This window comes from Pipistrellus kuhlii, unplaced genomic scaffold, assembly GCF_014108245.1.
Source record: "Pipistrellus kuhlii isolate mPipKuh1 unplaced genomic scaffold, mPipKuh1.p scaffold_m20_p_16, whole genome shotgun sequence".
NCBI lineage: Eukaryota > Metazoa > Chordata > Mammalia > Chiroptera > Vespertilionidae > Pipistrellus > Pipistrellus kuhlii.
Genome location: NW_023425471.1, coordinates 28,152,173 through 28,179,575, shown reverse-complemented (window position 1 = coordinate 28,179,575; position 27,403 = coordinate 28,152,173). Strand labels below are relative to the sequence as shown.

The 27,403-nt window shown below is 38.2% G+C and overlaps 1 protein-coding gene across 2 annotated transcripts in view; it reads left to right on the top strand.

The window, feature by feature from the left end:
- VSIG4 (V-set and immunoglobulin domain containing 4) overlaps positions 1 to 26,555 on the top strand; it is a 36,427-nt gene extending 9,872 nt beyond the window's left edge. The window contains exons 4-8 of one of the 2 annotated variants that reach the window (XM_045582385.1): positions 18,546 to 18,608; positions 19,206 to 19,283; positions 21,648 to 21,752; positions 25,492 to 25,513; positions 25,812 to 26,555. In XM_045582385.1, coding sequence (XP_045438341.1) covers positions 18,546 to 18,608; positions 19,206 to 19,283; positions 21,648 to 21,752; positions 25,492 to 25,513; positions 25,812 to 26,067 — 524 coding nt within the window. In that variant the 3' untranslated portion in view covers positions 26,068 to 26,555. The remainder of the gene's footprint in view (positions 1 to 18,545; positions 18,609 to 19,205; positions 19,284 to 21,647; positions 21,753 to 25,491; positions 25,514 to 25,811) is intronic. The other variant, XM_036439923.2, reaches the window with a different exon arrangement.
- Positions 26,556 to 27,403: the final 848 nt, after the last annotated feature.

Sequence of the window (27,403 nt, the reverse complement as noted above, 5' to 3'; positions counted from 1 at the left end):
TCTTTTCCTTTTTCTTATGGCTTCTTTTGCTGTAAAACGTTTTACTTTGATATAGTCCCATTTGTTTATTTGTCCTTTGTTATCTTTGACCAAGGAGATATATAAGAAAAAAAAATTGTTACTTATGTTTTTTTTTAGAAATTTAATGGTTTCAAGTCTTACATTTTAACTAACACATTTTGAGTTTATTTTTGTATATTATGTCAGATGGTGGATATGTTTTATTTATTTTTTGCATTTATTTGTTCAAATTTCCCAACACCATTTATTGAATAGACTATTTACCCCCATTGTATGTTATTGCTTCTTTTGTCATATATTAATTGACCATATAGGCATGGGTCAATTAATATGTACTTCGGGGCTTTCTGTTATGTTTCATTGATGTATGAGTCTGTTTTTGTTGTTGTTGTTGTTTGTTTGTTTGTTATTTTAATACCAGCACCAGGATGTTTTCTTGATGGACATAAAGGGAGAAATCAACAGTAATTCAATCACAGTAGGGAACTTTAACACAGCATTGAAATCAATGGATATATCTTACAGAGAGGAAAACAACAAGGAAATGGCGGCCTTAAATGATACAGTAGAGCAGTTGAATTTAAATGCTATTTCAAGAGAATTTAATCTTAAAATATCAGAATGTACATTCTTTTCTAGTGCACATTGAACACTTCCTAGAATAGAGCACATGTAGTGTAGCTTGTAGTGTAACTTGATATTAGGTATTGTGATACTTCCAACTTTGCCATCCTTTCTCAAGGTTGTTGTGGCCATTCAGGGGATATTGTAATTCCATGTAAATATTTGGATTATTTGTGTTATTTCTGTGAAAAAAATGCCATTTGTGTTTTGATAGGAATTGTGTTGAGTCTATGGGTTTCCTTAGATAGTGTGAACATTTTAACTATATGTGGCTTCTTAAATTTTTTTCTTCAATGTTTTATAACTTTCCAAGTACGTTTTTTTTTATACTCTTGTTTAGATTTCTTTCTATTGAATACGTCTTTTTTATGCAATTGTAATTGAGATTGTTTTTAGTTGTCTTTCTTTTAACTCATTACTGGTTTACAAAAATGCAACTGATTTCTATATATTTATTTTGTACCTTGCTACTTTATGAATTTATTTATAAGTTCTAGTACTTTTTTGGTGAAATCTTCAGAATTCTTTATATCTATTATCATGTTATTGATAAATAATGGCAGTTTAACTACTTTTTTCCAATTTAGATGGTTTTTATTTATTCTTCTTCTGTGATAGCTGTATGTAGGACTTCCAGTACTATGCTGAATAAAATTGATGAAAGTGGACATCCCTGTCTTATTCCTAATCTTAAGGGAAACATTTTTAGTTTTTCTCCATTGAGTATGGTGTTACCTGTGGGTTTGTCATAAATAGGCTTTATTATGTTGATGTCTGATCCTCTATTTCCACTTTTCTGGAGTTTTATCACAAAATATATGCTGCGTTTTATCAGCATCTATTGATATGACTATATGATTTTAATCCTTTATTTATTTTATGTTATGTATCATGTTAATTGATTTGTGTATATTGAACTATTTTTGCAGACCAGGAATAATTCCCAATTGATCATGGCATACGATCTTTTTAATGTTTTGTTGAATTTAGTTTGTGAATATCTTGTTGAAGATTTTTGAATCTATATTCACCAAGAACATTGGCCTATAATCTTTCTTTCTAATGTCTTTATTTGGTTTTGGAAGCACAATAATATTGGCCTTGTAAAATAAGTTAGGAAGTACTTCTTCCTCTTAAAATTTTTGGAATACATTGAGAAAAATAGGTGTTAATTCTTTGAATCTTTGATAAAATTCACTTGTGAAACCCTCTGGTCCATGATTTTTGTTTACTGATAGGTGCTTTTTTTTTTCATTATTGCTTAAATTATATTTGTTGTAATTAGTCTGTTCAGATTTTCTGTTTATTCTTAATTCAGTCTTGGAAGATTATATCATTTCTTCCAGGTTGTCCAATTTGTTTTCATATAATTGTTCATAGTATTTTTTTTATAATTCTATGTATTTATGTGGTGTCATTTATTTCTTCTCTTTCATTTCCGGTTCCATTTATTTGGGTCCTCTCTGTTCTTTTTCTTGATGAGTTTCATTAAAGGTTTATCAATCTTGTTATCTTTTCAAAGTAGCAGGTCTTGTTTACTTTTCTTTTTTTTTAAAGCTTTTTAAATATATATATATATTTTATTGATTTTTTACAGAGAGGAAGGAAGAGGGATAGAGAGCTAGAAACATCTATGAGAGAGAAACATTGATCAGCCGCCTCCCGCACTCCATCCCACCCCCCACAGGGGATGTGCCCACAACCAAGGTACATGCCCTTGACCAGAATCGAACCTGGGATCCTTCAGTCCACAGGCTGATGCTCTATCCACTGAGCCAAACCAGTTTTGGCAAACCAGTTTTCATTGATCATTTGCACTGTTGTTGTTGTTGTTGTTTGTTTGTTTTGTTTTTCTTTTCTTTTTTTGTGTGTGGGGTTTTTTGTTGTTTGTTTTAGACTCTATTTTATTTATTTTTTTGCTATGGTCTTTATCATTTCCTTATATCATAGTAACTGGACTTGGTTTGTTCTTCTTTTTATAGTTCCTTTAGGTGTAAGGTTAGATTGTTTATTTGAAATATTTCTTGTTTCTTGAGGTGGCTTGTGCTGCTATGAATTTCCCTCTTAGAATTGCATTGCTGTGTTTCATCAATTTTGAGTTTTTGAGTTTTCATTTTTATTTGTCTCAAAATATCTTTTTATATCTTTATTGATCTCACTGTAATCCATTCATTGTTTAATAACATGTTATTTAGCCTTCAGGGGTTAGAGTGTTTTTCAGGGTTTTTTTTCTTTTAATTGATTTCAAGTTTCATACCATTGTGGTCAGAGAAGATGCTTGAAATGATTTCAATTTTCTTATATTTATTGAGACTTATTTTGTGTCCTAACATGTGCTCTATCCTAGAAAATGTTCAATGTGCACTAGAAAAGAATGTATATTCTGCTCAATTCCACCCAATGGAGGTGGACCCATCCGGGTCTGCATCTTCGAAGTGCATGCGGGCAGTGGGCAGGGACTTGACTGTAGTTCCCATGGTGTGCCCCAGACTCTGACAGGAGGGATATTTTCATATACATTTTACTAATTTTATTTCATCTCTGACACTTTTATTATCGAGAAAGGGCAAATAATATTAAAATATTTCCTCTAATTCCCTTTTAAAGTGCACAAATTTCGTCCACCTGGCCACTAGTTAGCTAATAAAAATGCCAATGGTGATTGTAAGAAATGTTTGATGCCTCTGAGAAATAATAGTATCATTACAGAAATGATTCAAGCATGTGAGAATGTGGGATCAGGCACTTTTCAAGCAAACTTTCTAGCTGCCTCTGCAACAGCGGGGAATATGCTTTAATTGTGGAGGAGCAGGACATTTCAAAAAGAATGTAGGCAACCAAGAAGGACAAAAGGTGGTGCCCAGGGAAAGGCATGAGCATTCCACCTCCCAATTCAAACAACACAGATTCAACCACTTTATGTCCTAGATGTCAAAAAGGAAATAATTGGGCCTGTGTTGGAGAGTGAGATTTTTTGCCCATTCCAGAGCGGCCGTGGACTATGCCTCAGATAGAGTTGTCAGTGCTGACACAAGGCCAGGCCTTGAGATAGGGTCTCACGGCCCCTTCCTAGCATGTAGGCCTTCTTTAATAGATCACTGTCAGCTTTCTGAAGAACAGAATGACCCTGTGAATAACATGGTCTTCAATAGATCCTGATGTTGCTTGGGAAAAACTGTTTTGTCTTGGGTTACTTGTTCTGCAAAAACAGGATGTGGTTAATGGGCTTAAAAGCAGTCTTACACAAATGGTTGCTGCTGCTCTCTGCACCCCCTGCATGGAGAATGGCAGAGCAGTTGCCTGGATAAAGGCTCCCTAAATTTTATTTATTTTTATTTTTAAAATATATTTTATTTATTTTTTTACAGAGAGGAAGAGAGAGGGATAGAGAGTTAGAAACATCGATGGAAGAGAACTGTTGATCAGCTGCCTCTTGCACACCCCCTACTGGGGATGTGCCCGTAACCAAGGTACATGCCCTTGACCAGAATCGAACCCGGGACCTTTCAGTCCACAGGCCGATGCTCTATCCATTGAGCCAAACCGGTTTCTGCAAAGCTCCCTAAATTTTAATTTAGTCTGGGCTGCAGTGGTTGTTCTCTTGCCTTCGCTCCACTACACCAGTCAATGTAGATTGAAATTTCATAAAAATGGGCAGTTGTTAAATCAAGGCATAGGGAATGGCCAACCACAGGGAAATAAAAAAGTCAAAATCAAATAGAGGGATGTCCAACTGCCAGTTTAGGTCTGATCCACAGGGGTCCCAGATTGCTAGAGGGTGCAGGCCACGCTGCGGGACCTCCCTTCCCCTGACCCCCATGCACAAATTTTGTGCACCAGGCCTCTAGTTGTTTAATAACATGCTCTGTAACCTCAATGTATTTTTTAATTTTTTCATTGTAGTTAATTTCAAACTTCATGTCATTGTGATCCGAGAAGATGCTTAGTATTATATCAATTTCGTTGAATTTATATTGACTTGTTTTGTGTTCTAATCTGTGGTCTATCTTTGAGAATGTTCCACGTGCACTTGAGAAGAATGTGGATTCTGTTCCTTTGGGGTGAAATATTCTGCAGATATCAGTTAGATCCATCTGATCGAGGGTGTCATTTAAGGCCTCTGTTTCCATGTTAATTTTTTATCTGGAAGATTTATCCAATGATGTCAGTGGGGTATTAAAGTCCACCACTATGTATTGCTATCAATCTCACCCTTAAAATCCATCAAGAGTTTTTTAATGTACTTAGGTGCTCCTATATTGGGTGCATATATGTTTGCAAGGGTTATATTTTCTTGTTGAATCATTTCCTTTACTATTATAAAGTGTCTTTTGTCTTAAAGTTTATTTTGTTTGATATGGGTATTAATACACCAGGGTTTTTTTTTCCCTTTACATTTTTTCATTTCCACTACCAAAGAGAGTGATGGAATATATATATTTACATCCTTCACTATCAATCTGAGTGTATCTTTTGTTATCAGGTGGGTCTCTTGTAAACATCAAATATATGGGTCATGCTTTATTGTCCATTCAGTCACCTTATGTCTTTTGACTGGAGCATTTAATCCATTCACTTTTAATGTTATTATTCATAGGTATTTATTTATTGTTATTTTTATTTTCTTTAAGCCTATGATACCCTATCTTCTATTATTCTTTTTGAAGCAGTCTCTTTAACATTTCTTGCATTGTTGGTTTGGTGGTAATTTACTCCTTAAACCTTTTTTTTCTGGAAGGCTTTTTATTTCACTTTCAATTTTAAATGATAGCTTCACTGGATACAGTAGTCTTGGATTTGGGCCCTTGCTTTTCATTACTTTAACTTCTTCATGACACTTCTGTCTAGCCCAAAGTATTTCTATTAAGAAATCAGTTGACATTCTAATGGCAACTCCTTTCTATGCAATTTCCTGCCTCTCTTGCTGCCTTTAAGATTCTTTTGTTGCCTTTAGTATTTGTCATTTTGATTATGATGTGTCTAGGTGTGGGTCTCTTTGCATTCATGTTGATTGCATTGTTGAATTTGTGTGGCATTTTCCTTCACCTGGTTGGGGAAGTTTTCTGTCACTATTTATTCAGACAGGTTCTCTGCTCCACATTCACATTCTTCTATGATATTCCTATGATGTGATGTTGCTACATTTCATGTTGTCCTGGAGCTCCCTTAAGCTATTTTCCATATTTTTAATTCCTTTTTATATTTGCTGATCTAATTGAGCATTTATTTCTACCTTGTCTTCCAAATCGCTGATTAAATCCCCTGCTTTATCCAAGCTACTTTTAATCCCTTCCAGTGTGTTCCTCATGTCAGATATATCATTCTTCATTTCTGTCTGGTTCTTGTTATTAGCCTCTATTTCCCTTTCATGCTATTGTAATTTCCACTCAGTTCATTAAGCATCTTTATAGCCATTGCTTTCAACTCTATATCTTTTTTTTAATGTATTTTATTGATTCTTTACAGAGAGGAAGAAAGGGGAATAGAGAGTTAGAAACAACGATGAGAGAAAAATATTGATCAGCTGCCTCCTGCACACTCCCCCCTGGGAATGTGCCCGAAACCAAGGTACATGCCCTTGACCAGAATTGTATTTGCTTCTATGTATTAGGTAAAACTGCTATGTCTCTCAGTCTTTGTGGGATGGCTTTATGTACAAAGTGTCTTAAAGGGTCCAGTGGTGTAGTCTCTGTTTTCACCTGAGCTGGATGCTCTAAGAATGCTCTTAGTGTACATTGTTTAGGTTCTCCTGTTGTAATTGGGACTTGATTGTTGATGTCCCATGTGTGGGAGGGATCTCCCCTCCAACTTGCTGCTAGTGAGGTTCAACCCCAATGTCATTGTGCCAGCTGTCGAGTGCTTGGGTACTCTTTAGCCCAGAGGCTGGGTCTGCCTTGAGTCTCCCAACTTGATGAACCCTGTTCTGAACTGTACAGACTTCCTCCAATGGAGCTTTTCCTGCAGATGTCAGTTGCAGGGGCTTGGGGTCCCACTGGATATTGCCTTGCTGAGCAGTTCTGGATGGTGTCTGTGGCTGGAACCCAAACTGCTGCTTTTGACTAATTATATCAGGCAAAGACTCAAAGCCTCCAGAAACCGCCTCTGCCTGCAGTCTGATTGGATTCATTCTGGAGTAGCCTTAAGCAATTATCCATAATTGGGCTGAGAGGTTGTCCAACAGGTTGGGGCAATTACTTCTGCCTGGAGGCTAATTGTTATTCGCAGTCTCTTAATGGGTACATGCCTTTGACCAGAATCGAACCCAGGACCTTTCAGTCTGCAGGCTGATGCTCTATCCATTGAGCCAAACTGGTCTCGGCTATTTTTTCTTTATTAGGGTATTATATAAGTGTCCTTATCCCCCATTGCCCCCCCCCCCCACTTCCCACTTGTGCCCTCATGTCCCTAGTGTTTGTGTCCATTGGCTATGTTTATATGCATACATACAGATCCTTTGATTGACCTCTACTTCTTTCCCCCAACCCCTCCCAGCATTCCATTTGAGGTTTGGCAGTCTTAACAATGCTTCTCTGTGTCTTGATCTGTTTTTATTCATCAGTTTATGTTGCTCACTTATTCCACAAATGGGTGAGATCATGTGATATTTATCTTTCTATGACTGTCTTCTTTCATTAGCATAATGCTCTCCAGGTCCATCCATGCTGTTGCAAATGGTAGGAGTTCCTTCCTTTTTTATTTTTTAAAATATATTTTATTAATTTTTTCAGAGAGGAGGAGAGAGGGATAGAGAGCTAGAAACATCGATGAGAGAGAAACATCAACCAGCTGAGCTAGAAACATCGATGAGAGAGAAACATCAACCAGCTGCCTCTTGCACACCCCCTACCGGGGATGTGCCGGCAACCAGAGTACATGCCCTTGACTAGAATCGAACCTGGGACCTTTCAGTCCACAGGCCGACGTTCTATCCATTGAGTCAAACCAGTTTTGGCAGGAGTTCCATCCTTTTTACAGCAGCTTAGTATTCCACTGTGTAGATGTACAACAGTTTTCTAATCCATTCATCTGCTGATGGGCATTTAGACTGTTTCCAAATCTTAGCTATTGTAAATTATGATGCTATGAACATACTGGTACATATCTCCTTTCTGATTAGTATTTATGTTGAGAGGAATCATTTGATAATCTAATGGGAGATTCCTTGTATATAACTTTCTGTCTCTCCCTTTCAGCCTTTAAATTCTCTCTGTGTCCTGAATATTTGCCATCATAATTATGATGTGTTTTCATTTGAATCTTTTTGGGTTCATCTTTTTTTGGATTTGCTGTGCTTGTGTGACTTTTAATTTAAGCATCTTTATATTTCTAGAAGTGGGATCACTGGGTCAAATAGGAGTTCCATTTTGACTTTTTGAGGAAACTCCATAGTGTTCTCCACAGTGGCTGCACAAGTGTGCATTCCCACCAGCAGTGAAGGAGGGTTCCTTTTTCTCTGCATCTTGGCCAGCACTTGTCATTTGTTGATTTGTTGTTGATAGCCATTCTGAAAGATGTGAGATGTTACCTCATTGTCATTTTTATTTGCATCTTTCAGATGATTAGTGACTTTGAGCATGTTTTCATATGTCTCTTGGCCTTCTGTATGTCCTCTTTTAAAAAGGGTCTATTTAAGTTCTTTGCCCATTTTTTACTGGATTGTTTATCTTCCTTTTGTTAGGTTGTACGAGTTCCCTGTAAATGTTGGAAACTAAACACTTATCAGAGATAACATTGCTCTCTTTCTAATTCAATAAGTTGTAGAGTTAGATTATTTATTATAATTTTTTCTTATTTTTGAAGTAGGCCTGTAGAGCTATAAATTTCCCTCTTAGGGCTGCTTTCAGTGTGATCGATATATTTTGAGTTGTTTTGTTTTCATTGTCATTCGTTTCCAGGATATTTTAAATTTCTTCTTTGTTTTCTTTGGTAACCCAATCATTGTTTAATAGCATGCTATTCAGCTTCCAAATGTTTGGATTTTTTTATTGTTTTTATTATAATTTATTTCTAGTATTATGCCATTGTGGCTTGAAATGATGCTTGAAATGACTTTAATGTTCTTGAATTTGGAGAGACTTTGCCTGTGATCCAATATGTGTTCAATCTTTGAAAATGTCCCTTGTGTGCTTGAAAAGAATGTATATTCTGTAGCTTTGGGGTAAAATGTTCTGAAGATGACAATTAAGTCCATCTGATCTAGTGAGTCATTTAGGATTGCTGTTGCTTTGATGATTTTTGTATTCAAGATTTATCCAGTGATGTCAGTGAGGTATTAAAGTCCCCTACTATGACTGTATTGTTGTTGATCTCTCCATTTATATCTTCCAGGAGTTTTTTTTTTAAAAATGTACATATTTGGGCCGAAACCGGTTTGGCTCAGTGGATAGAGCATCAGCCTGCGGACTGAAAGGTCCCAGGTTTGATTCCAGTCAAAGACATGTACCTTGTTGTGGGCACATCTCCAGTAGGGTGTGGGCAAGAGGCAGCTGATCGATGATTCTCTCTCATCAATGTTTCTAACTCTCTATCCCTCTCTCTTCCTCTCTGTAAAAAATCAATCAAAAAATGTATTTGGGTGCTCCTGTATTGGATGCATATATGTTTACCAGTGTTATATTCCCTTTAGTATTATGAAGTAGCCTTCATTATCTCTTGTTATGGCCTTCAGTTTGAGGTCTATTTTGTCAAATATAAAGTATTGCTACCCCAGCTTTTTTCTCATTTTCATGTGTATGAAAGATATTTTATCAACTCTTTACTTTCTGTCTGGGTGAGTCCCTTGTTCTGAGGTGGGTTGTCTACAAGAGATATAGATCATATTTTCTTATCATTCAGCCACTCAGTGTCTTTTGATTGGATCATTTAGTCTATTTACATTTAAAGTTATTATTGATAGGTACATGTGTGTGTGTGTGTGTGTGTGTGTGTTTTGTGTGTGTGTGTTTTTTGTGCTCGTGTTTCTTATTCTTTTTCTTCTTCTTCTTCTTCTTCTTCTTCTTCTTCTTCTTCTTCTTCTTCTTCTTCTTCTTCTTCTTCTTCTTCTTCTTCTTCTTCTTCTTTTCTACCAGTCCCTTTAGCATTTCTCGAATTGCTTTCTTGAATTGAGTATTGATAAACTCCCTTGACCTTTTTTGGCTGTGAAGCTCCTTATTTCCCCTTCAATTTTGAACGATAGCCTTACTGGATAGAGTATTCTTGTTTTCAGTCCCTTGTTTTGTATCACTTTGTAAACTTTCTTCCATTTCTTTCTGGCCTGATGTGTTACTGTTGATAAATCATTTAATAATCTAATGGGAGATCCCACATATGTAACTTTCTGTCTCTCTCTTGCAGCCTTTAAGATTCTCTATGTGTCCTGAACTTTTGCCATCCTAATTACGATGTGTTTTCGTTTGGGTCTTTTTTGTTCATCTTGTTTGGGACTTTCTGCACTTATGTGACTTTTTTCTTCCCCAAGTAAGGGAAGTTTTCTGAGATTTTTTTCTTCAAATAGGGTTTCAAATCCTTCTCCTGGCACCCCTATTATTTGTATGTTGCTTCATTTTATGTTGTCCCAAATCTTCTTTAGTCTCTCCTCTTGTCTTTTAATTTTTTCTCCAATTGCAATTCAATTTGGGTGTGTTTTGCTACCCTGGCTTTTAATTTACTAATTCAGTCCTCCACTTCTCCTAGCATGCTGTTGAAACTGTCCATAGTGTTTTTTAATGTAGCTATATCACTCTTTATTTCCTTTTGAGTTTTACATAAGTTGTTGTGTGTGTTTTTTTTCCATCCATCCAGTTTATGAACTGTATGACCCTTTTATGAATTATTTTTCTGGCATATTGAGTGCCTCTATTTCACTTAGCTCCTTTTCTTTCCTTTGGGGGTTTCTTTGTCTCCCCATTTGTGCTCTCACCAAAGGATCTAGGTGTTGAGTCATGCTGGGGCTGCTCCTATTTGGGTGGCAGCTGGTCCTCAGATGGGCACTCCTGGTGAAGCTGCTTTCAGCAGTGTTGGCTCCTCTGGCTGGCAGGGGTGGGCTGCTCACACAGATGTTGCTTCTTTGACAGAGGTGGGCTGCATGTAACTGCTGCTCCTCAAATAGGGGCTGACTGCTCTCACAGCTGCTGCTCCTCGGATGGGTGGCCATTCACAGGGCTGCTGCTCCTTGGACAGGGGGACAGGCTGCTCACAGCTGCTGCTCCTCAGATGGGTGAGGGCTGTTTGCTGGGCTGCTGCTCCTTGGACATGGGCAGGATGCTTGTACAACTGCTGCTCTTTGGACAGGTATGCACTGCTTGTTTGGGTGCTATTCATGTGGTTATGGTGTACTGTACTAAAGCGTCAGGCAGCTGGAGAGTAGCATAATTTGGAATTACAGGAGCACATGGCCAGGGTGGCTGGAATCTCTTTTTTCATGGGACCACAGCCAAGGCAGCAGGTCCCTGTCAGGGGTGGCTATAGAGTCCCAGGTGTACTCTAAGGGCAGCCTGGGTGGATGTGAGGCTGGGCTCCCAGTCACAGCAACTCTCCCCTTCAAGATGGTGTGGCCTCTGTGCTAGAGCCAGCTCCCCCAGGACTGTTTGCAATGTTAGCAGAGGCTGCCCAGCTAGACAAGCCTGATCCACCAGCCATCGAAGGTCCTGTGGGATCTGTCACACACACACACACACACACACACACACACACACACACAAAACACATCCACACACTTCCCTTTTGTTTTGTTTCCTCCCTCACTCATGCTCTCTCCCTCACTGCCATCCTCCTGGCTGCCACCTTCCTGCCTCTGTAGTTGGGTCTGGAGAGTTACTGACCCATCTGTGGATGAAGTCTCCTGTCTGGGTATCTGGTTATGCGACTTGCTCTCTATCACGTTGACCAAACAGGAGAAAATGCAACTCATCAAGACATGACACAGAGTAAAACATGAATGTACTCATGGCACCAATAACCCCAATATAAGTGACTGCCTGGGAAAAGAGAATTAGGAGAGAGAAAAGAGAGCACAAATAATATCGAGGAGAGAAAAAGTGGTAAGAGAGAAAAGAAAAGAAAAAAAAAGAAAAGGAAAGGAAAGAAAAGAAAAGGAAAAGGAAAGAAAAGGAGAAACAGGGAAAACTATATATATACACATATATGGAGAAAATACCACAGAACAGATAAACCAAAAAATGCAAACAACAAACACCCAGAAAAGAGGGTGGGGGAAGAATCTGTAGAAGCCTAGCTTATATACAGAAATAAGGTTAAGGAATTAGATGAATATGGGGAGGATCTCAGTTCAGTATAGAGGAGGTAGAAGGAAAAAGAAAAAAATAAAAAGAAAAAAATAAGATGAAATAATAAAAAATAAAAATTGAATGATAAAATAATAGTGTGAAAAGAAATAAAAAATAAAGAAACAAATGAGAAAAAAACAAAGAAAATAAAGAAAAAAAGGGATAGCAAAATAATAATATAAAAAATTTTTAAAAAGTGAAGTGTCATTCATATCCACCAAGTTTTATTGCCCAATGGGGGCTGGTTTAAGATCCCATTCTTCAGTACTTTCTGCCACTTCTCAGTTTCCTTTTATGTAGTCAGCACCTTGTTGGAGTTCCAAGCGATCCACCACTCCTCTGTTTGTGTCTATCTCCACCACCTTGACAGTTAGCAGGAGGAACCAATCTGCCCACTTAGCCTGCCTGCCCACTTTCAATCTTAATCTCTCAAGTGGCTGTTTCTGACAGGGCTATAGTTGGGGAGGTTGCCAAATCGCTTTCCGGGACTAAATGGCCTCTCTTCAGCCCAGTCCCTGAGCGCTCTCAGGGACTATTTAGATTTATTTATTTATTTATTTATTTATTTATTTATTTATTTATTTTTGTATTCTTTGTACCACTCAGGGTGTAGTCTGGGTGTGGCTTTATTGGTTGTCTAAAACTACAGGGGAGGCTATCTCTTTGAGAGAAAATGGCTGCTTATGCCCAAAGTTTCAGGTATGTCCTAATGGAACCTGATCTTCTCCCTAGTCTCTCCCCAGACTCCACAACTCCACACCTCCACCTACACCTCAGCCACAGGTATTTGTATTTGTAAGGTCCTATGAACTGGGTTTAGTGAATAAAAGCAAAGATCAAAAAGAGGGGAATGAGCTGTGCCACTGCAAGTTTCTCTCCCCCAGACCACAGGGCTTCGGCAGTTGTTCAGGGTGTCCCTTCCATGTTCAGCCTCTCATGGCTGTGGGCTTAGGTCTAGAATCCCCTTCCACCAGAAGCCCTGTGGACTTCCTATACATGGTCAGAGGTTATGCCTGTCCCCAAGGGGCATGGCCTTGGTACCCAGCAGCTTCCTTCTGACCCTTTGTGTTCAGAGGTCTCCCACTCTCACCAGCCCAGATCCCCGATTTTACTGTTCTCCAGGCCTTCCTGGCTGTGAATCGTCTCACCACCTGTCTATTTTGCCAATTCTGGGTGGTTGTTATTCGATTTAGTTGCTCCTTCTATCTGCTCTGGGATAAGGCTCAGGACACATCTGCCTATTCAACCACCATTTTGTCTCTCCTCAGTCGTCCATATCGTTAAGATTATTTTCTGGATATGTTTTCTTTTCCTGAATTTCCTTGATATCTTATTTATACACTGTGCTTGGTGGATTATTTCTCTTTCTGGACATTCATGGGAATAAAAGCTTTTTAAAAAAATATTTGAGAGGTTAAAATGTATAGGCCTGTCTTTTGATTACCAGTAGGTGGTGCTAAAGGACAAGTGTTTATTTATTTATTTTTTTTACCTGTACTGCTAAGGCTTCTGGGATCTCTGTGGAATGGTGTCTCCTCTGCTCTGGAAACCACTCCACATTACCGAGGAGATGGGGATCCGTTTTACAACCCAGTTACCTAGGTCTCAAGGCACCACTTAGTGGATTAGTTTGCCTCCTGTATGTTCCTGGTGCAACCTTTTTGTAGCCAGACTTTTTTAAGTGACTCGCTCTGTCAGAATTCACACAGCTGCTTCTACCAGGTTGCTCTGCAATGGTGGGGATGGGAACAAAAGCAAGGGAGCATTGTGCATCCTGTGTCTTTTTTCTCTCCAGAGGTTTTAATTGCAATAAGTACAGAACACTTAGGCTTAAAAGTTTGTTTTGTTTTGTTTTGTTTTCCCCATTGTTTTCATGAGTATTTTACTGTCGGGTGGGCCACAGAGAAATGATGGTCAGGTACCTGTATCTGAAAAATGTTTTGTCTGCAACTGATGAGCTATGAAATGCTGGAACCTTTTGCACTACCTCATGCTCCTGACTCTGTACCAAGCCTCAATATATGATAGCCTCTATGACCTTATTGCTCTCTCTGCTCCTTTGGTTTTCTCAGTAGTTGTGGTTTGCACCATGTGCCCACCACCTAAAGTCAAATCTTCTCCTGTCTCCTTATATTAGGACCCTCTTCTTACCCCACTTCCTTCTCTCTGGCAACCACCACACTGCTTTTTGTGTTTATGAATTTCAGTTTTATATTGCACATATGGGCTTTTTCTGACTGTCTTATTTCATTTAGCATAATATTCTCAAGGTCCATCCATGTTGTTGCAAATGGTGCTATTTAATTCTTTCTTATGGATGTGTAGTAACCCATTATGTATATGTATTATTACATCTTCTTTATCCAGTCCTCTATTATGGGATATACATAGTTCTCTCTTTTCCGCATCCAGCACAGCTAGAGAGCGATCCAGTTCCTGAGTAGGGGCTGCTGAGGATTGAGAAATTGAAAGAAAGAGACACAGAGATAGAATGAAAAAGCTGGAGCTGGGTGGGACAGCTGTCCTCTGATGGACAGCTCATTACCCAGAGCTGATACAGTGTGTTTATTTTATACAGCAAAATGCCAGAAAGTTTTACTAAAGCCCAAGACAAAGGAGATTATGTGCATTCTGTGGCTTCTTTGTAATCATCACTTCTGGGTAGGCCCAGATAATCGTGTTTGTTCCTAGTGCTTGGCTGGATTTAGATAATGAAACCCACCACCTGGCACCTGAGCTGAAGGTCAGGCTAATAACACACCTGCCTCTGGCAAGGTGTGTTTCCAGGACATGTCTCTGTCAACACCACTGGATTCAGCTGACAATAATTAAAGAAATTCTTATGTGACTTTCCAGGTGCTCTCTACAATGGAGCACTGCTTATTTCTAGTCTTGGCCACTGAAAACAATTCTGCAAAGAACATAGAGTGCATATGTCTTTGAAAATACATGATTTATAGTTTTTGATTTTTTTTAGGTATACACCCAGTAGTTGGATTGCTAGATCATATGGTAGCTCTATTATTAATATTTTTGAGGAATTGAAAGACCGCTTTCCATAGTTATTACACCAGTCTATATTCCCAATAGTAATGAATAAGGGTTCCCTTTTTTCCCACAACCTCTACAACACTTGTTATTTCCATCCTTTATTTTCAATCCATTTGCATTTTTAAATCCTAAATATACATGGCATATAATTTATGTTCTTTTATTTCTATTTATTTATTTATATTATTATTATTTTTTAAAATTTCCTTATTGATTATGGTATCACATAATTGTCCTCATCCCCCCATTCCCATCCCAAACTCCTCCCGATGTATGCCCACCCCCTGTTGTCCATGATCACTGATTAGGCTTATATGCATGCACACAAGTCCTTTGGTTGATCTCTCCCTTTTGCCCCCACTCTCTCCTACCTTCCCTCTGAGGTTTGTCAGTCTGATCACTGCTTCTCTGTCTCCAGGTCTGTTTCTGTTTATCAATTTATTTAAAAATATATATTTTATTGATTTTACACAGAGAGGAATTAAGAGAGATAGAGAGTTAGAAACGTCAATGAGAGTCATCAACCAGTTGTCTCTTGCACACACCCCCACTGGGTATGTGCCCGCAACCAAGGTACGTGCCCTTGACCGGAATCGAACCTGGGACCTTTCAGTCCACAGGCCGACGCTCTATCCACTGAGCCAAACCGGTTTTGGCTGTTTATCAATTTATGTTGCTCATTATTTCCCCTAGATGTGTTACATCATGTGATATAAGGAATTCCCTTATAAGGACCAAAACTGAAACAAGGCATAATGGTTGTGCTGAGAGGCAAATGAATCAATCTGTAGTGAGTTCCTTTCTGGGCCAATAGTTCTCTGGAGTCCCAATTTCAATGTCAAGCAGTTCCTTATGTGTCAGCCATAGTATTTCAGATCTGGTTGGTTGACAAATGGTGTTGATGTAGGTCCGACAGTCTCTGGTTTAGTGCTGGGCATCCTTCAGCGATGCACAGCTGCTGTCTGCTAGTATAGTAAGGCATTCTCAGCATCTGCCATCTCTGGACTGATTCTCTTTTGTCTTCATGGCTGGGGCACTCCTGTCAATTCCTCTGTTGTAGGAATCCACATGGTCTTGGAGTTGTTTTCTGAAAATATACAAACATATTCTCAACCAAAAGTTAATAAAAGGATATTTTCTATAAATTTGACTTGGCAGTTCATCTCATGGTAAAATTGCATAACATGTAATGAACTTAAAGCAGTCATATTTTAGAGCAAATAATTAAAATGTAAAAGCTGCTAAAACCGGTTTGGCTCAGTGGTAGAGCGTTGGTCTGCGGACTGAAAGGTCCCAGATTCCGATCAAGGGCATGTACCTTGGTTGCGGGCACATCCCCGGTAGGGGGTGTGCAAGAGGCAGCTGATTGATGTTTCTCTCTCATCGACGTTTCTAACTCTCTCTCCCTCTCCCTTCCTCTCTGTAAAAAATCAATAAAAATATATAAAAAATGTAAAAGCTATTAAGACTATATTATAAAACGTCCAAAAGCCTCCTAATATTTAAATTAAAAAAGGGGGTGATAGTGGGAAAATATCATGTAAGGAAAAATATCCTGCAAGTAAATTACTTCTAAAAAATTTGTACTTTAGAAAATTAACTTTCATCTAAAATACTAATTGAAAGATACCCATGAAAAACATACATGGTTTCAAAACAGAGGAAAATCATTTGGGGGGAAAAAATAATAATTTATGTTCTCTTAATTATTTTCCCAGTCTCTGTTTTTAAATTTAATAATTTAATCTATTTACATTTAATGTAAATGCTAATAAGGTAAGATTTGTTTGAAATTAGTTAATTTTTATATCTTGTCTTTATTATTCCTCTATTTTTTTTCTTTATTGCTGTCTTTGGTGTTAAATATATATTTTCTAGTGTACCTTGCAATTTCCTTTTTGTTTCTCATACCATATATTTTTAGTTATTTTCTTGGTGGCTGCCCTAAGGACTACTATTAATTATTAATTTACTTTAATCTATTTTGGATTATACCAATTTAATTTCAATAATTTATAAAGTTTGTGTTTCTGTATAGCTATAGTCTTCCTCTTCTTATGCTATTATTGTAACAAATTACATTAAACGGGCAGTCGGACATCCCTCACACAATCCAGGACTCTGGCTACCAACTGCTTGCCTGCCTGCCTTCCTGATTGCCCCTCACTGCTTCTGTCTGCCAGCCTGATCACCCCCTAACCACTCCCCTGCCAGCCTGATTGATGCCTAACTGCTCCCCTGCCAGCCTATTTGCCTTTAACTGTCCTCCTCTGCAGGCCTGATCACCCCTAACTGCCCTCCTTTGCAGGTCTGGTCACCCCTAACTGTTTATGTCTTCCTCTATCTCCTTTTTTTCAGTGTCCTATAGTTTTCCACGTATAGGTCTTTTACTTCCTTAGTTAAGTTTATTCCTAAATATCTTAATTTTTTTTTGGTGCAATGGTAAATGGGATTGCTTTTTTAGTCTCTCTTTTTGTAAGTTCATTATTGATGTATTGAAATGCCATATGTTTCTTGGTGTTAATTTTGTATCCTGCTACATTGCCGAATTCATTTATTAAGTCTAATAATATTTTGATGGAGTCTTTAAGGTTTCCTATGTACAGTATCATGTCATCTGTGAATAAGGACAGTTTTCCTTTTTTTCCAATTTGGATGTCTTTTATTTCTTCTTCTTGTCTTATCACAATGGCTAGTACTTCCAGTACTATGTTGAACAGGAGTGATGAGAGTGTGCATCCCTCTCTTGTTCCTGTTCTTAGGAGAAATGGTTTTAGTTTTTGTCCATTGAGTATGATGTTGGCGGTGGGTTTGTCATATATGGCTTTTATTATGTTGAGTTATGTTGCGTAAGCCTTTTGAATCAGGTCTTTCAGGAAAGTGAAACACAAGTCAAATAACAACAATTTTATTTGGAATTAAATGTTATGTTTACTTCAGCACCTAAAATTGGGTTTAATTTCAAGGCTAGTACTGGACTGTTGTGAGGTAATGTGGCTGGATTAAGTTAGAATACCATGAACTGTGCAAGTTTTTATAAAGACTGGGGTATTTTTCTTCCATAAATGCTCCCTAGGTTGATGCAAACCATTGGTTAATATCTCAAATTCTGAAAAAATAAGATGATAAAAAATTGTGTTATTTTATTGTTTTTGTGAATAGGTGAATAGTCAAAAGTCATTACTCTACTATTTCCACTGATATCACCCAGAGCTACCTTCTTTGTGATATTTCCTAAATTTCTCTCAAGAGAATTAACAGCAAAATGTTTGTTCAAAGTGAGTAAAAAATGTTTTTCCATACAAGTTGAAAGACACTATGGACTCTACCTATACTTTTTTTGTGTGTGTGTGTGTGTGTGTGTGTGTGTCTATGAACTTGGGGTTAATAATTCTGCCTTAGAATGATTTTAAGTGTAAACAGGTAACATACAACTTTCCATCATCATTAGAGAAGTATTAAGACAGGTCCAAGTATTAATATAACTGACCTTTACTTAAATCCCAATTTTCCTAGGTCATTAAACTGTTAACTCAAGACTATCAGGAACGTTGACTGAGGCCCCCCCCCCCTTTTTTTTTGCAGACTCCTCAAAGCCAAACAAAACCATGACTGAGGCACCTACAACCATGCAATTCTCTTCAGAAAGTAAGTTTTAATACGGTTATTTTGCACTAATAGAGATCTGAAATAGTGTCATGATCGCCAAGGGACAAGGCCCTGTGCCATTAGACGGGCTAATAAGATGTCACTGGGTAATAATGTAATTGAAATAAAGGAAAGATAGGAAGAGAACAAGGTAATAATGTAATTTAAATAAAAATAAGAAGAATTTAAGGATTCTAAAGAAGTGGAACCATGGATATATATATATATATATATATATATATATATATATATATATATATATATATATATGTTTGTGAAAACTCTTGAAGCAAAAAGAAGAGAGTTAGAATAATATCAAGAGAAAAAGGAAAACTGATTACTTCTATTCTACTCCTAATCTCACTTGCTGTGTGATTTTGAATAAGTTGCTTTTTCTCTTTGGGCCTTCTTCCCACTACCAACAGTAATAAACTAAGGTAATTCACCTCATAGTACTAGTGGTCAATGATATGGTCAGAAATTCTGGAAAGTTCAGCACTGATGTCCAGAGAAGAATCCCAAACTTGGCAGTTGGTCTCTACATCCAAGCTCCTGGTCAGAAGAAGGCCCTCTTACCCTAATGCCCTGTTGTCATAGTAATGCCCACAGTGAACTCATCCTGGAGCTGGACCACTGAAGTGCATCACCACCTTGGGGAGAGCAATGCTGGACCAAGTAAGAGCAATGTCACAACTTCTACCTTTCCTTTTTGGCTTTAAACTTTGCAACTAACATTTTTCACAATATACATTATTCTATGTCATTCAACTCTGCTACCAATGCTTTGGTTCAGATAATGATTGAAGACCCTAGAGATGAGGAAGGTAGGTTGAATGAAGAGGGTGAGAGTTATATCCAGAGATGAACAGTCAGATGGGGTTAAGGAAATTGGTAGATGAGTTATTAGCTGATTCATTTTTAATATACTTAACAAAAATTTTAATCAAGAATAGAAATGGATCCATGACCTCAGCCAGATCTTCTAGAGATGAGCATTGAGTCGGATAAAGGTAATGGGAGCTTTTCACCAGGGTTCACTAAGCAGCTTGCAAATGACTTTTGATTCCTCCTAAGTTTCAAGAATCTCTGAATCGTGATTTCAGAGATCCAAATCCCAATGAGAAACTCTTTTGTGTTTCGCCTGGAGATTATAGTGAGTTCTTGTGCATAGTATGACTTAATTGATTGTTAAAATAATAAAATAATTTTATACTAATTAATGATTTGTTGCTCCCTTTAATACTGAGCTTCCCATTATCACCTGGGATGCCCTACTCTGTTTCTCAGAACTCTCCAGACCACCTCAGAGTTCTTCAACAAAAATGTTGATGCCTAGTATTGCAGGGGACTTCTAAAACTTTAGTTCTATAGTAAGCATCTGTTTTTATTGATTGGTGCTAAATAGTTTGATGATTATTATTCCTGACATCATCCTCTGGCTGCCTATAATTGATGGTGGACTTTTTAATACTCCTGTACTTTTTCACTCCTGGTTGCAGAGTTTCTTAGATGTCTCTGGACATAGCCCAAACCTGTTTGTTTAAAAATATTTTATTAATTTTTTACAGAGAGGAAATGAGAGAGATAGAGAGTTAGAAACATAGATGAGAGAGAAACATCTATCAGCTGCCTCCTACACACCCCCTACTGGGGATATGCCCGCAACCAAGGTACATGTCCTTGACCAGAATCGAATCTAGATTCAGAATATTGTAGCTGCAGTATACTAGACATCATCCAATCTTTTCATTGAAATTATAGGGAAATCAAGACCTAGCAATAATTTTACTAAACTCACTATATTTACTTTTCTATGACTGCTGTAAAAATTACCCCAAAATTGGTGCTTTAAAATAATACAAATATATTATCCTACAATTATGGAGAGCAGAAGTTTGATACAGTTAGCTAAACTTAAGATGTCAGTAGAGCTGTGTTCTTTCTGGAGACTTTGGGGGAGAATCAGTTTCTTTGCCTTGTCCAGCTTCTAAAGGCTACCCATATTCTTTGGCTTTTGGTTCCCTCACACCATTTTCAAAACCAGCAATGTTGCTTCCTTAAATTTCTCTGACTCTTATTTTACTTTCACTTTTATAAAACCCTTGTGATTACATTTAGCCCACATAGATAATTCAAGATTATATTTTCATCTTTTTTAAAAATATATTTTATTGATTTTTTACGAGAGGAAGGGAGAGAGATAGAGAGCTAGAAACATCCATGAGAAAGAAACACCGACCAGCTGCCTCTTGCACACCCCCTACCGGGGTTGTGCCCGCAACCAACGTACATGCCCCTGACCGGAATCAAACCTGGGACCTTTTAGTCCGCAGACCGACGCTCTACTACTGAGCCAAACCGGTTTCGGCTATATTTTCATCTTAATAACAACTAATTAGCAACCTTAAATCAATCTGCAACCTTAACTCCCCCTTACAACATAAACTAACATATTGATTCTGGGGATTTGGATGTGAACATCTTTGGAGGATCAATATTTCTTATTACCACCATCAATACAGCAAATAAGTAACAGATCCAGAACCTAAAGCCAAATCTATTTGTTTCCTTCAGTGAGTATACATGATTGGAATAGGTAACCCAGGGGACTCAGTGGAAATATGTGTGAGGAAAAAGAAACCTGAATTCTTGGCCAGAGAGTGAAAAAAAATTTTTTTTGTGGTCAGAATTAAATGACAAGAATCTCAATAAGGTAGCATTTTTTGTGAAGCTGGTAAGTCAGTATACTACTTTCTCCTCTTTAAGAGGAGGTGAAAACCTCATGTCTTGACCAAATGGAAAACATGGCTCAGACCTATCAAGCCATCAATCAGTGGGTTTTGAAGAACTTGTTTATACTTGGGTTATCTAGCCTCTCAAGTCTTTGTCATGGGCCTGGGATTTTGTTTGTCTTTATGACTAGCTAAGAAATTTAGAAGATGGAAAATGGAAAATAAATAGGTGTGGGCTGATTATTTTGGTCTCTGTTTCTGTACAAATTTTTAACGAGATACCACTTGATCTTATTTTGCCTTCTAGGAGAGGGCCTGCCTATCTTTGCCATAATTCTCATCATTGTCCTGTGCTGTATAGTTGTCTTCATCATGACTTATATAATGCTCTTCCGGAAGACATCCCAGCAAGGTGAGTGATGTGTATGACTCGGTGACTCTTAGTCATTCATTCATTTTGGCAGTATAGTTGAGTTTAAATTCTGGCACTATGTTAGGCACCTCAAAGAGTTTCCAGCCTGTTTTAAGAGTGAGGGTAGAGGTAAATAAAGTCAGACATGCAAGCTAACAGTAATAATACAACTTACAAAAACTAATTTACAAATCTTTGGTATCCTGGCTAATACAGCTTTCTCTGAAATGGGTTGTCTAATGATGATAAAAGAGAAGGAGAAGTCACAATCTTTGGCCTCACCTTGCTTACAATTTATCTAGGGGATTTAATATAGAAGCATGGAGTTTATCAATAATGATACATAGCAATAAAAGTCATGGAGTCAAAGCCTGGAGTTCAATACAATAAAAGAGCTTACTTACAAGTGACAATGAATTATTTTATCCCTTTTGTCTTTACTTCATTAAAGTTCTTTGTTTTAGAACATAAATTCAAGGTTACAATTACCTTGAGAAATCATCAATATTACAGTTAGGTTGAGTTTTACACAGTACCAAAACAACCAATTGAAATGTAAAGAGATGAAGTCTAATAATTTGGCAAAATATTTCACTGGATTGACTATATTAATTTTGTCTGGAATATTGCATAAAATATTTTAAATTATCACTTTAATAGTATAAAGGCAGCATGTTTTTAAAAGATCCGAGTTAACACAAAGTGCACAAATAAAGAAAAAAGCTAAAGATTATAATTAATTGATAATCATATCACCCCTTTGCTTTAAAATATTTGGTGTCTTTTAGTGCATTTGCAAGGCCTAGAGAAGAAAGTCCAAATTCCTTAACCTGTCACTAACTTTCCCTTTTCCCTGTATTTTCCCATTGCTTAGATACATACATTTTCTTTTTTTAAAATTTCTTTATTGATTAAAGTATCACATAATTGTCCCCCCCCATTCCCATCCCAAATTCCACCCCATGTATGCCCACCCCCAGTTGTCCATGTCCATTGGCTAGGCTTATATGCATGTATACAAATCCTTTGGCTGATCTCTCCTCCTTTCCCCCACCCTGCCCTACCTTCCCTCTGAGGTTTAATAATCTGATAGATGCTTCCCTGTCTCTGGTTCTGTTTTTGTTAATCAGTTTGTGCCGTTCATTATTTCCCCTAGATGAATGAGATCATGTGATACAAGAAATACACTTACAAGACCTGAAAATGAGACAAGCCATAACGATTATGCTGAGAGGCAAATGAATGAGTCTGTAGTGAGCTTATTTCTGGGACAACAGTTCTTTTGAGTCCCACCTCACTAAGTTATTTTTAAGCCTTTATACCTTTACTCATATAGTTCCTTCTTCCTGAAATACTACCCCTTTCCAAATTTTTTACATTCTGCAAGGCCTGGCTGTAGTACCACCTTCTTCTGAAAGACCCTGCTAATTAACCATAACTGGCCACAAATCCCAGGTGACATGATTAAGGTGCAGTTGTCAGGGGAATTTTACAACTGTGAGCCAACAGAGATGGGAAAAGATTATTTAGATGTTAATTTATAAGTACAATTTAGCTACACCTCAATACCTGCTGCACTAGCGGTTTTACCTTCCATTAGTGTGTCTATTTCACTGTAGCAGTTCCAAATCCCAAATAGCCTGGTTTCCACCTGGTTCTCTCCAATCAAAGAAGGGAAGGGAGCTTTGAATATCTCCATTTTCTGAATATTAAGTATCAGCTTTGGTCTTGGCCAGTTAGCACGGCTATAAACCATGAGACTAAATTTGGAAGTGGAGATATCTCAAGTGGCCACAAATCCCAGGAGTACTGAAAGTAAAATATTAATTCATAGTCTCAATGAGACTGGTTAGAAACTATAACCATATCAGATATTTTCCCTTACAAAAACCTTGTGGCCCAGGGAATAGAAGTCAAAATGTAGCATTTCATTAAAAAGTCTTCTGTAATATAACTGTAGCTCACCTTCTCTATTCCCACCACTCCCTTACACCAAGGTTAACTTCCAGTCACTGAATTCAAACAGCAACTAGGCTATACACTTCACACATTTATGCATTTTTCCCTTCCTGGATTGCCTTTCCCAAATCCCTGATTTTTACCTCTTTATAAGGGAGATGATCTTGGGGTATCCATTAGATTCAACATGTAGTTACTGGGTACCTAATATGTGCCAGGTGCTGAGCATATAAAAATGCAATAGACACAATTTCTGAAGTAAAGAAAGCTATCTGGCCAATAGAGGAGGTAAGGCATGGAAATACAAGGCTCTATCAAATGACAAAAGGCGGTCTTCAGCATGCCACTCTAAATTTGTTGTGATGTAATACATGCATTCCAGATTGCATCCCTGAAAGATTATATGCCCCTAGAGGACAGTACCAAGAGACATTCATCTTTGTACCAGGCTATAGAGCCTTTTAACCAGCATGGAATATAGATGTTCCTCCTAAGGGACAATAGTGACTTATCTCAGGACCCTTGCTGGGTGCAGGGTAAGGGTGAGTGTCTTTAGGAATGGCTTAAGTTAAGCCATGGTTCTTGACAACAGACTAATTCAGCCCCTTTTGTCTAGGCTCTGGTCAGGCTGACAAGTTTCCCGCAAGGACTCCCTAGGGATCTTCAGCAAGATTCCTGAGTGTGAAGTGAATTCAGTTCCAGTGTACCTCTCCCCATCACACTAAATAACTGCTCCAACCCAATGTCCTGTGTCAGAGTATGCCAAAGAGGACAGTTACCAATTGTGTTTCCTCTTCCTTTCCCTAAGAATTCTACATTCCTGTGTGTGTGTTTTTTAAATTAAATTTATTAAGATAATATTGGTTAATATGAACACATAGGTTTCAGATGTGGGTTTCTTTGTTACAAGATCCGTATATCACATCATGGGCCCACCACCCAAAGTCAGATCTTCTCCTGTCATCATATATTATAAACCCCTTCTCTCTGGCAACCACCACACTACTCTTTGTATTCATAAGTTTAAGTTTTATATACCACATATGAGTTAATATGGTTCTTAACTTTTTTGACTGACTTATTTCACTTAGCATAATGTTCTCAAGGTCCATCCATGTTGCTGCAAATATCGATAGTGCTATTTCATCCTTTCTTATGGCTGAGTAGTATTCCATTGTGTATATGTACCACATCTTTTTTATTCACTCCTCTATTGTAGGACACTGGTTGTTTCCATATGAACAACCAATAGATATATGAAAAGATGTTCAACTTCACTGGCAATTAGGGAAATGGAAATCAAAACTACACTGAGATACCACTTCACACTTGCTAGAGTGGCCATTTTCAACCAGAGAAGCAATAACAAGCATTGGAGAAGTTGTGGAAAAAGGAAACCCTCATCCACTGCTGGTGGGAATTAAACTGGTATAACCACTATGAAAAGCAGTCTGGTGATGCCTCAAAAAGTTGACAATAGAGCAACCATACAACCTAACAATCCCTCTCCTGGGTATATACCCTAAAAACTCAAAATCATGTATTCACAAAGATATATGCACTCCTATGTTCATTGCAGCATTAACATAGTGGCCAAGACATACATCCCTGTGTTACAACTCACCTTCCCCATACCTCCCAGTTATTGGAAAGCTGAACTTATTGAGGTCCTCCTCTATGTCTCCTCTTCCATCACCTTTTAACTGGTACTCAAGGTCTATACTTGGCCCTTATTTATAGTCCCTGGAGAATTCTGACCTGATTTATCCTTCTTTTCTAGAGCACGTCTATGAAGTGTCCAGGTAAGATAGCCTCTCCTCTTCTATCTTCTAACTCTTTCCTTACCCTCAATTATGTAGGTCACTGTTATAGCAGAAAGTGGGTTTGTCAAAGACACAATCCTAAGCCCAAAAGTCTTCAGAGTCAGGGCACAGAGTTTTCCCTTTCTGAAGCACCTCCTGATGCTCTGTTGTGACCCACCAAACACATAGGATAATTCAGGTCCACCAGCACTCTGTTCCCAGAATCTCTTGATGACAAGGATTAGGGCAGAAGGGTTGGAAACCAGGGTCCCAGCCTCAAGTTCTTTCTTATGGGTTGTGGGCTCTTGGGCCATAGGGTGCGTGCCAGGGAGACCAGCAACTCTGGCGAAACCATGAGGTTGGCCATCTGCGAAAGTGGCCTCTCCAGCGAAGAGCCAGCTACCCGGACTCCAGGCAATGACTACTCTGATGAACCCTGTCTGGACCAGGAGTACCAGATCATCGCCGAGATAAATGATGACTACACTCATCTGCTGCACACAGTTCCCCGGGATTATGAGCTCCTGACCATCAAGGGCAAGAGTGTCTGCTAAAACTGCCCTACTAGTTTGCTGACATGATTATCTTTTAACCCCTGCTTTCTGCATGGTCCCCTTATCTTCCTGGCTATCCCAGCATGTCTTATCTGCCAACATTCATATTTCTAAGTATGACTGGCTTTGCGTAAGCCCTAAGAAGTTGTCATGTGCACACATGCAATCCTGTTTCTGAGTTGGGCTCTGAGCCTTTCCAGTATCTCTGCCTGGGGCTTTTGCTGCTTCTCTCCAAGCACCAGAGGGAAGTTCCCATAGCACTAAGACACCAATTAACTTTGGCCTCTTGTCACTGTAAGACCAGAGAGAGGCTCAGCTCTGCCAGCTCAGGAGATCAGTTATGTTCATAATCACTTATTTTTCCCCCAGGCCATAATTGTTTTTAATTGTGATTGTCATATAACATGCCAGGGTTCAGTTCTGCTCTTACGCTGCAAGTCTATTACTCTGATATTCTTTTGGTGCTTAATAAATATCTAATCATAATAACAACCTTAGTTGTATTGGTCTTCTTTCAAGGACCTACTGAGAATGATTAAAATGAGACCAGTTGATATGGTTGGGGCTCTGAGAGCCCCAATAGTACCTTTTGTTTTTATTTTCTTCCTTCCCATTCATGCCACTCTTATCAGACTTCAGAGGTGGTCCCAGCTAGAACACAATAATTCTTTGGTAAAATAGTACTCATCTGCCTTCCATTATCCCCTTCCCAATTGTCCTGCCAGTTTCATCTGGATGACTCTTCCCATGTCAATTAAAAACCTGAAAAAAGGAGTCCCCTCCCCCTTCCTTTTTTTTTTGCATACAGCAGACCTTTTTTTAATGCTAAATGGGAAGTATAGATAGGTTGAGGGAGGAATATATTACCTACTTGAGTAACCCAGTTAGTTAAAAGAGAAGATTAAATCACTCAGCCAGGTTGGTTTTTAGGAAAATCCCATTGGCCACCATTCTCCATAGTCTCCAAGCTTCTCACCATATTGTATAGTCTTGCCCATCTTCTCCTCAGGCTGGCCCCTCCCCATCTCTTCAGTTTTCATTCAGAGAACAGGCTAGCATGCAGTATTTGGTTTTGTGCTGCCTCCTCACAGATGGGGTTCTCAAAGCACTTCTTAACTCACCCTTCCCTTATTCCTTGATCTAACAAGTAACACGTTCTGCCAAGATGTTTCAAAAGGAACTTTATTCTATGAACATAGAGATAAAGGGTTATCCTTCTTTCCAAAGTATGGATGCACCACTCTCAAGTTTTTCATCTCCTGTAATCCTAAAATTTTTTGAATAGTTGTGTTCTTCAACCCTAGCTCCTGGTCCCTTCTTACAATGTGGAGTGAGG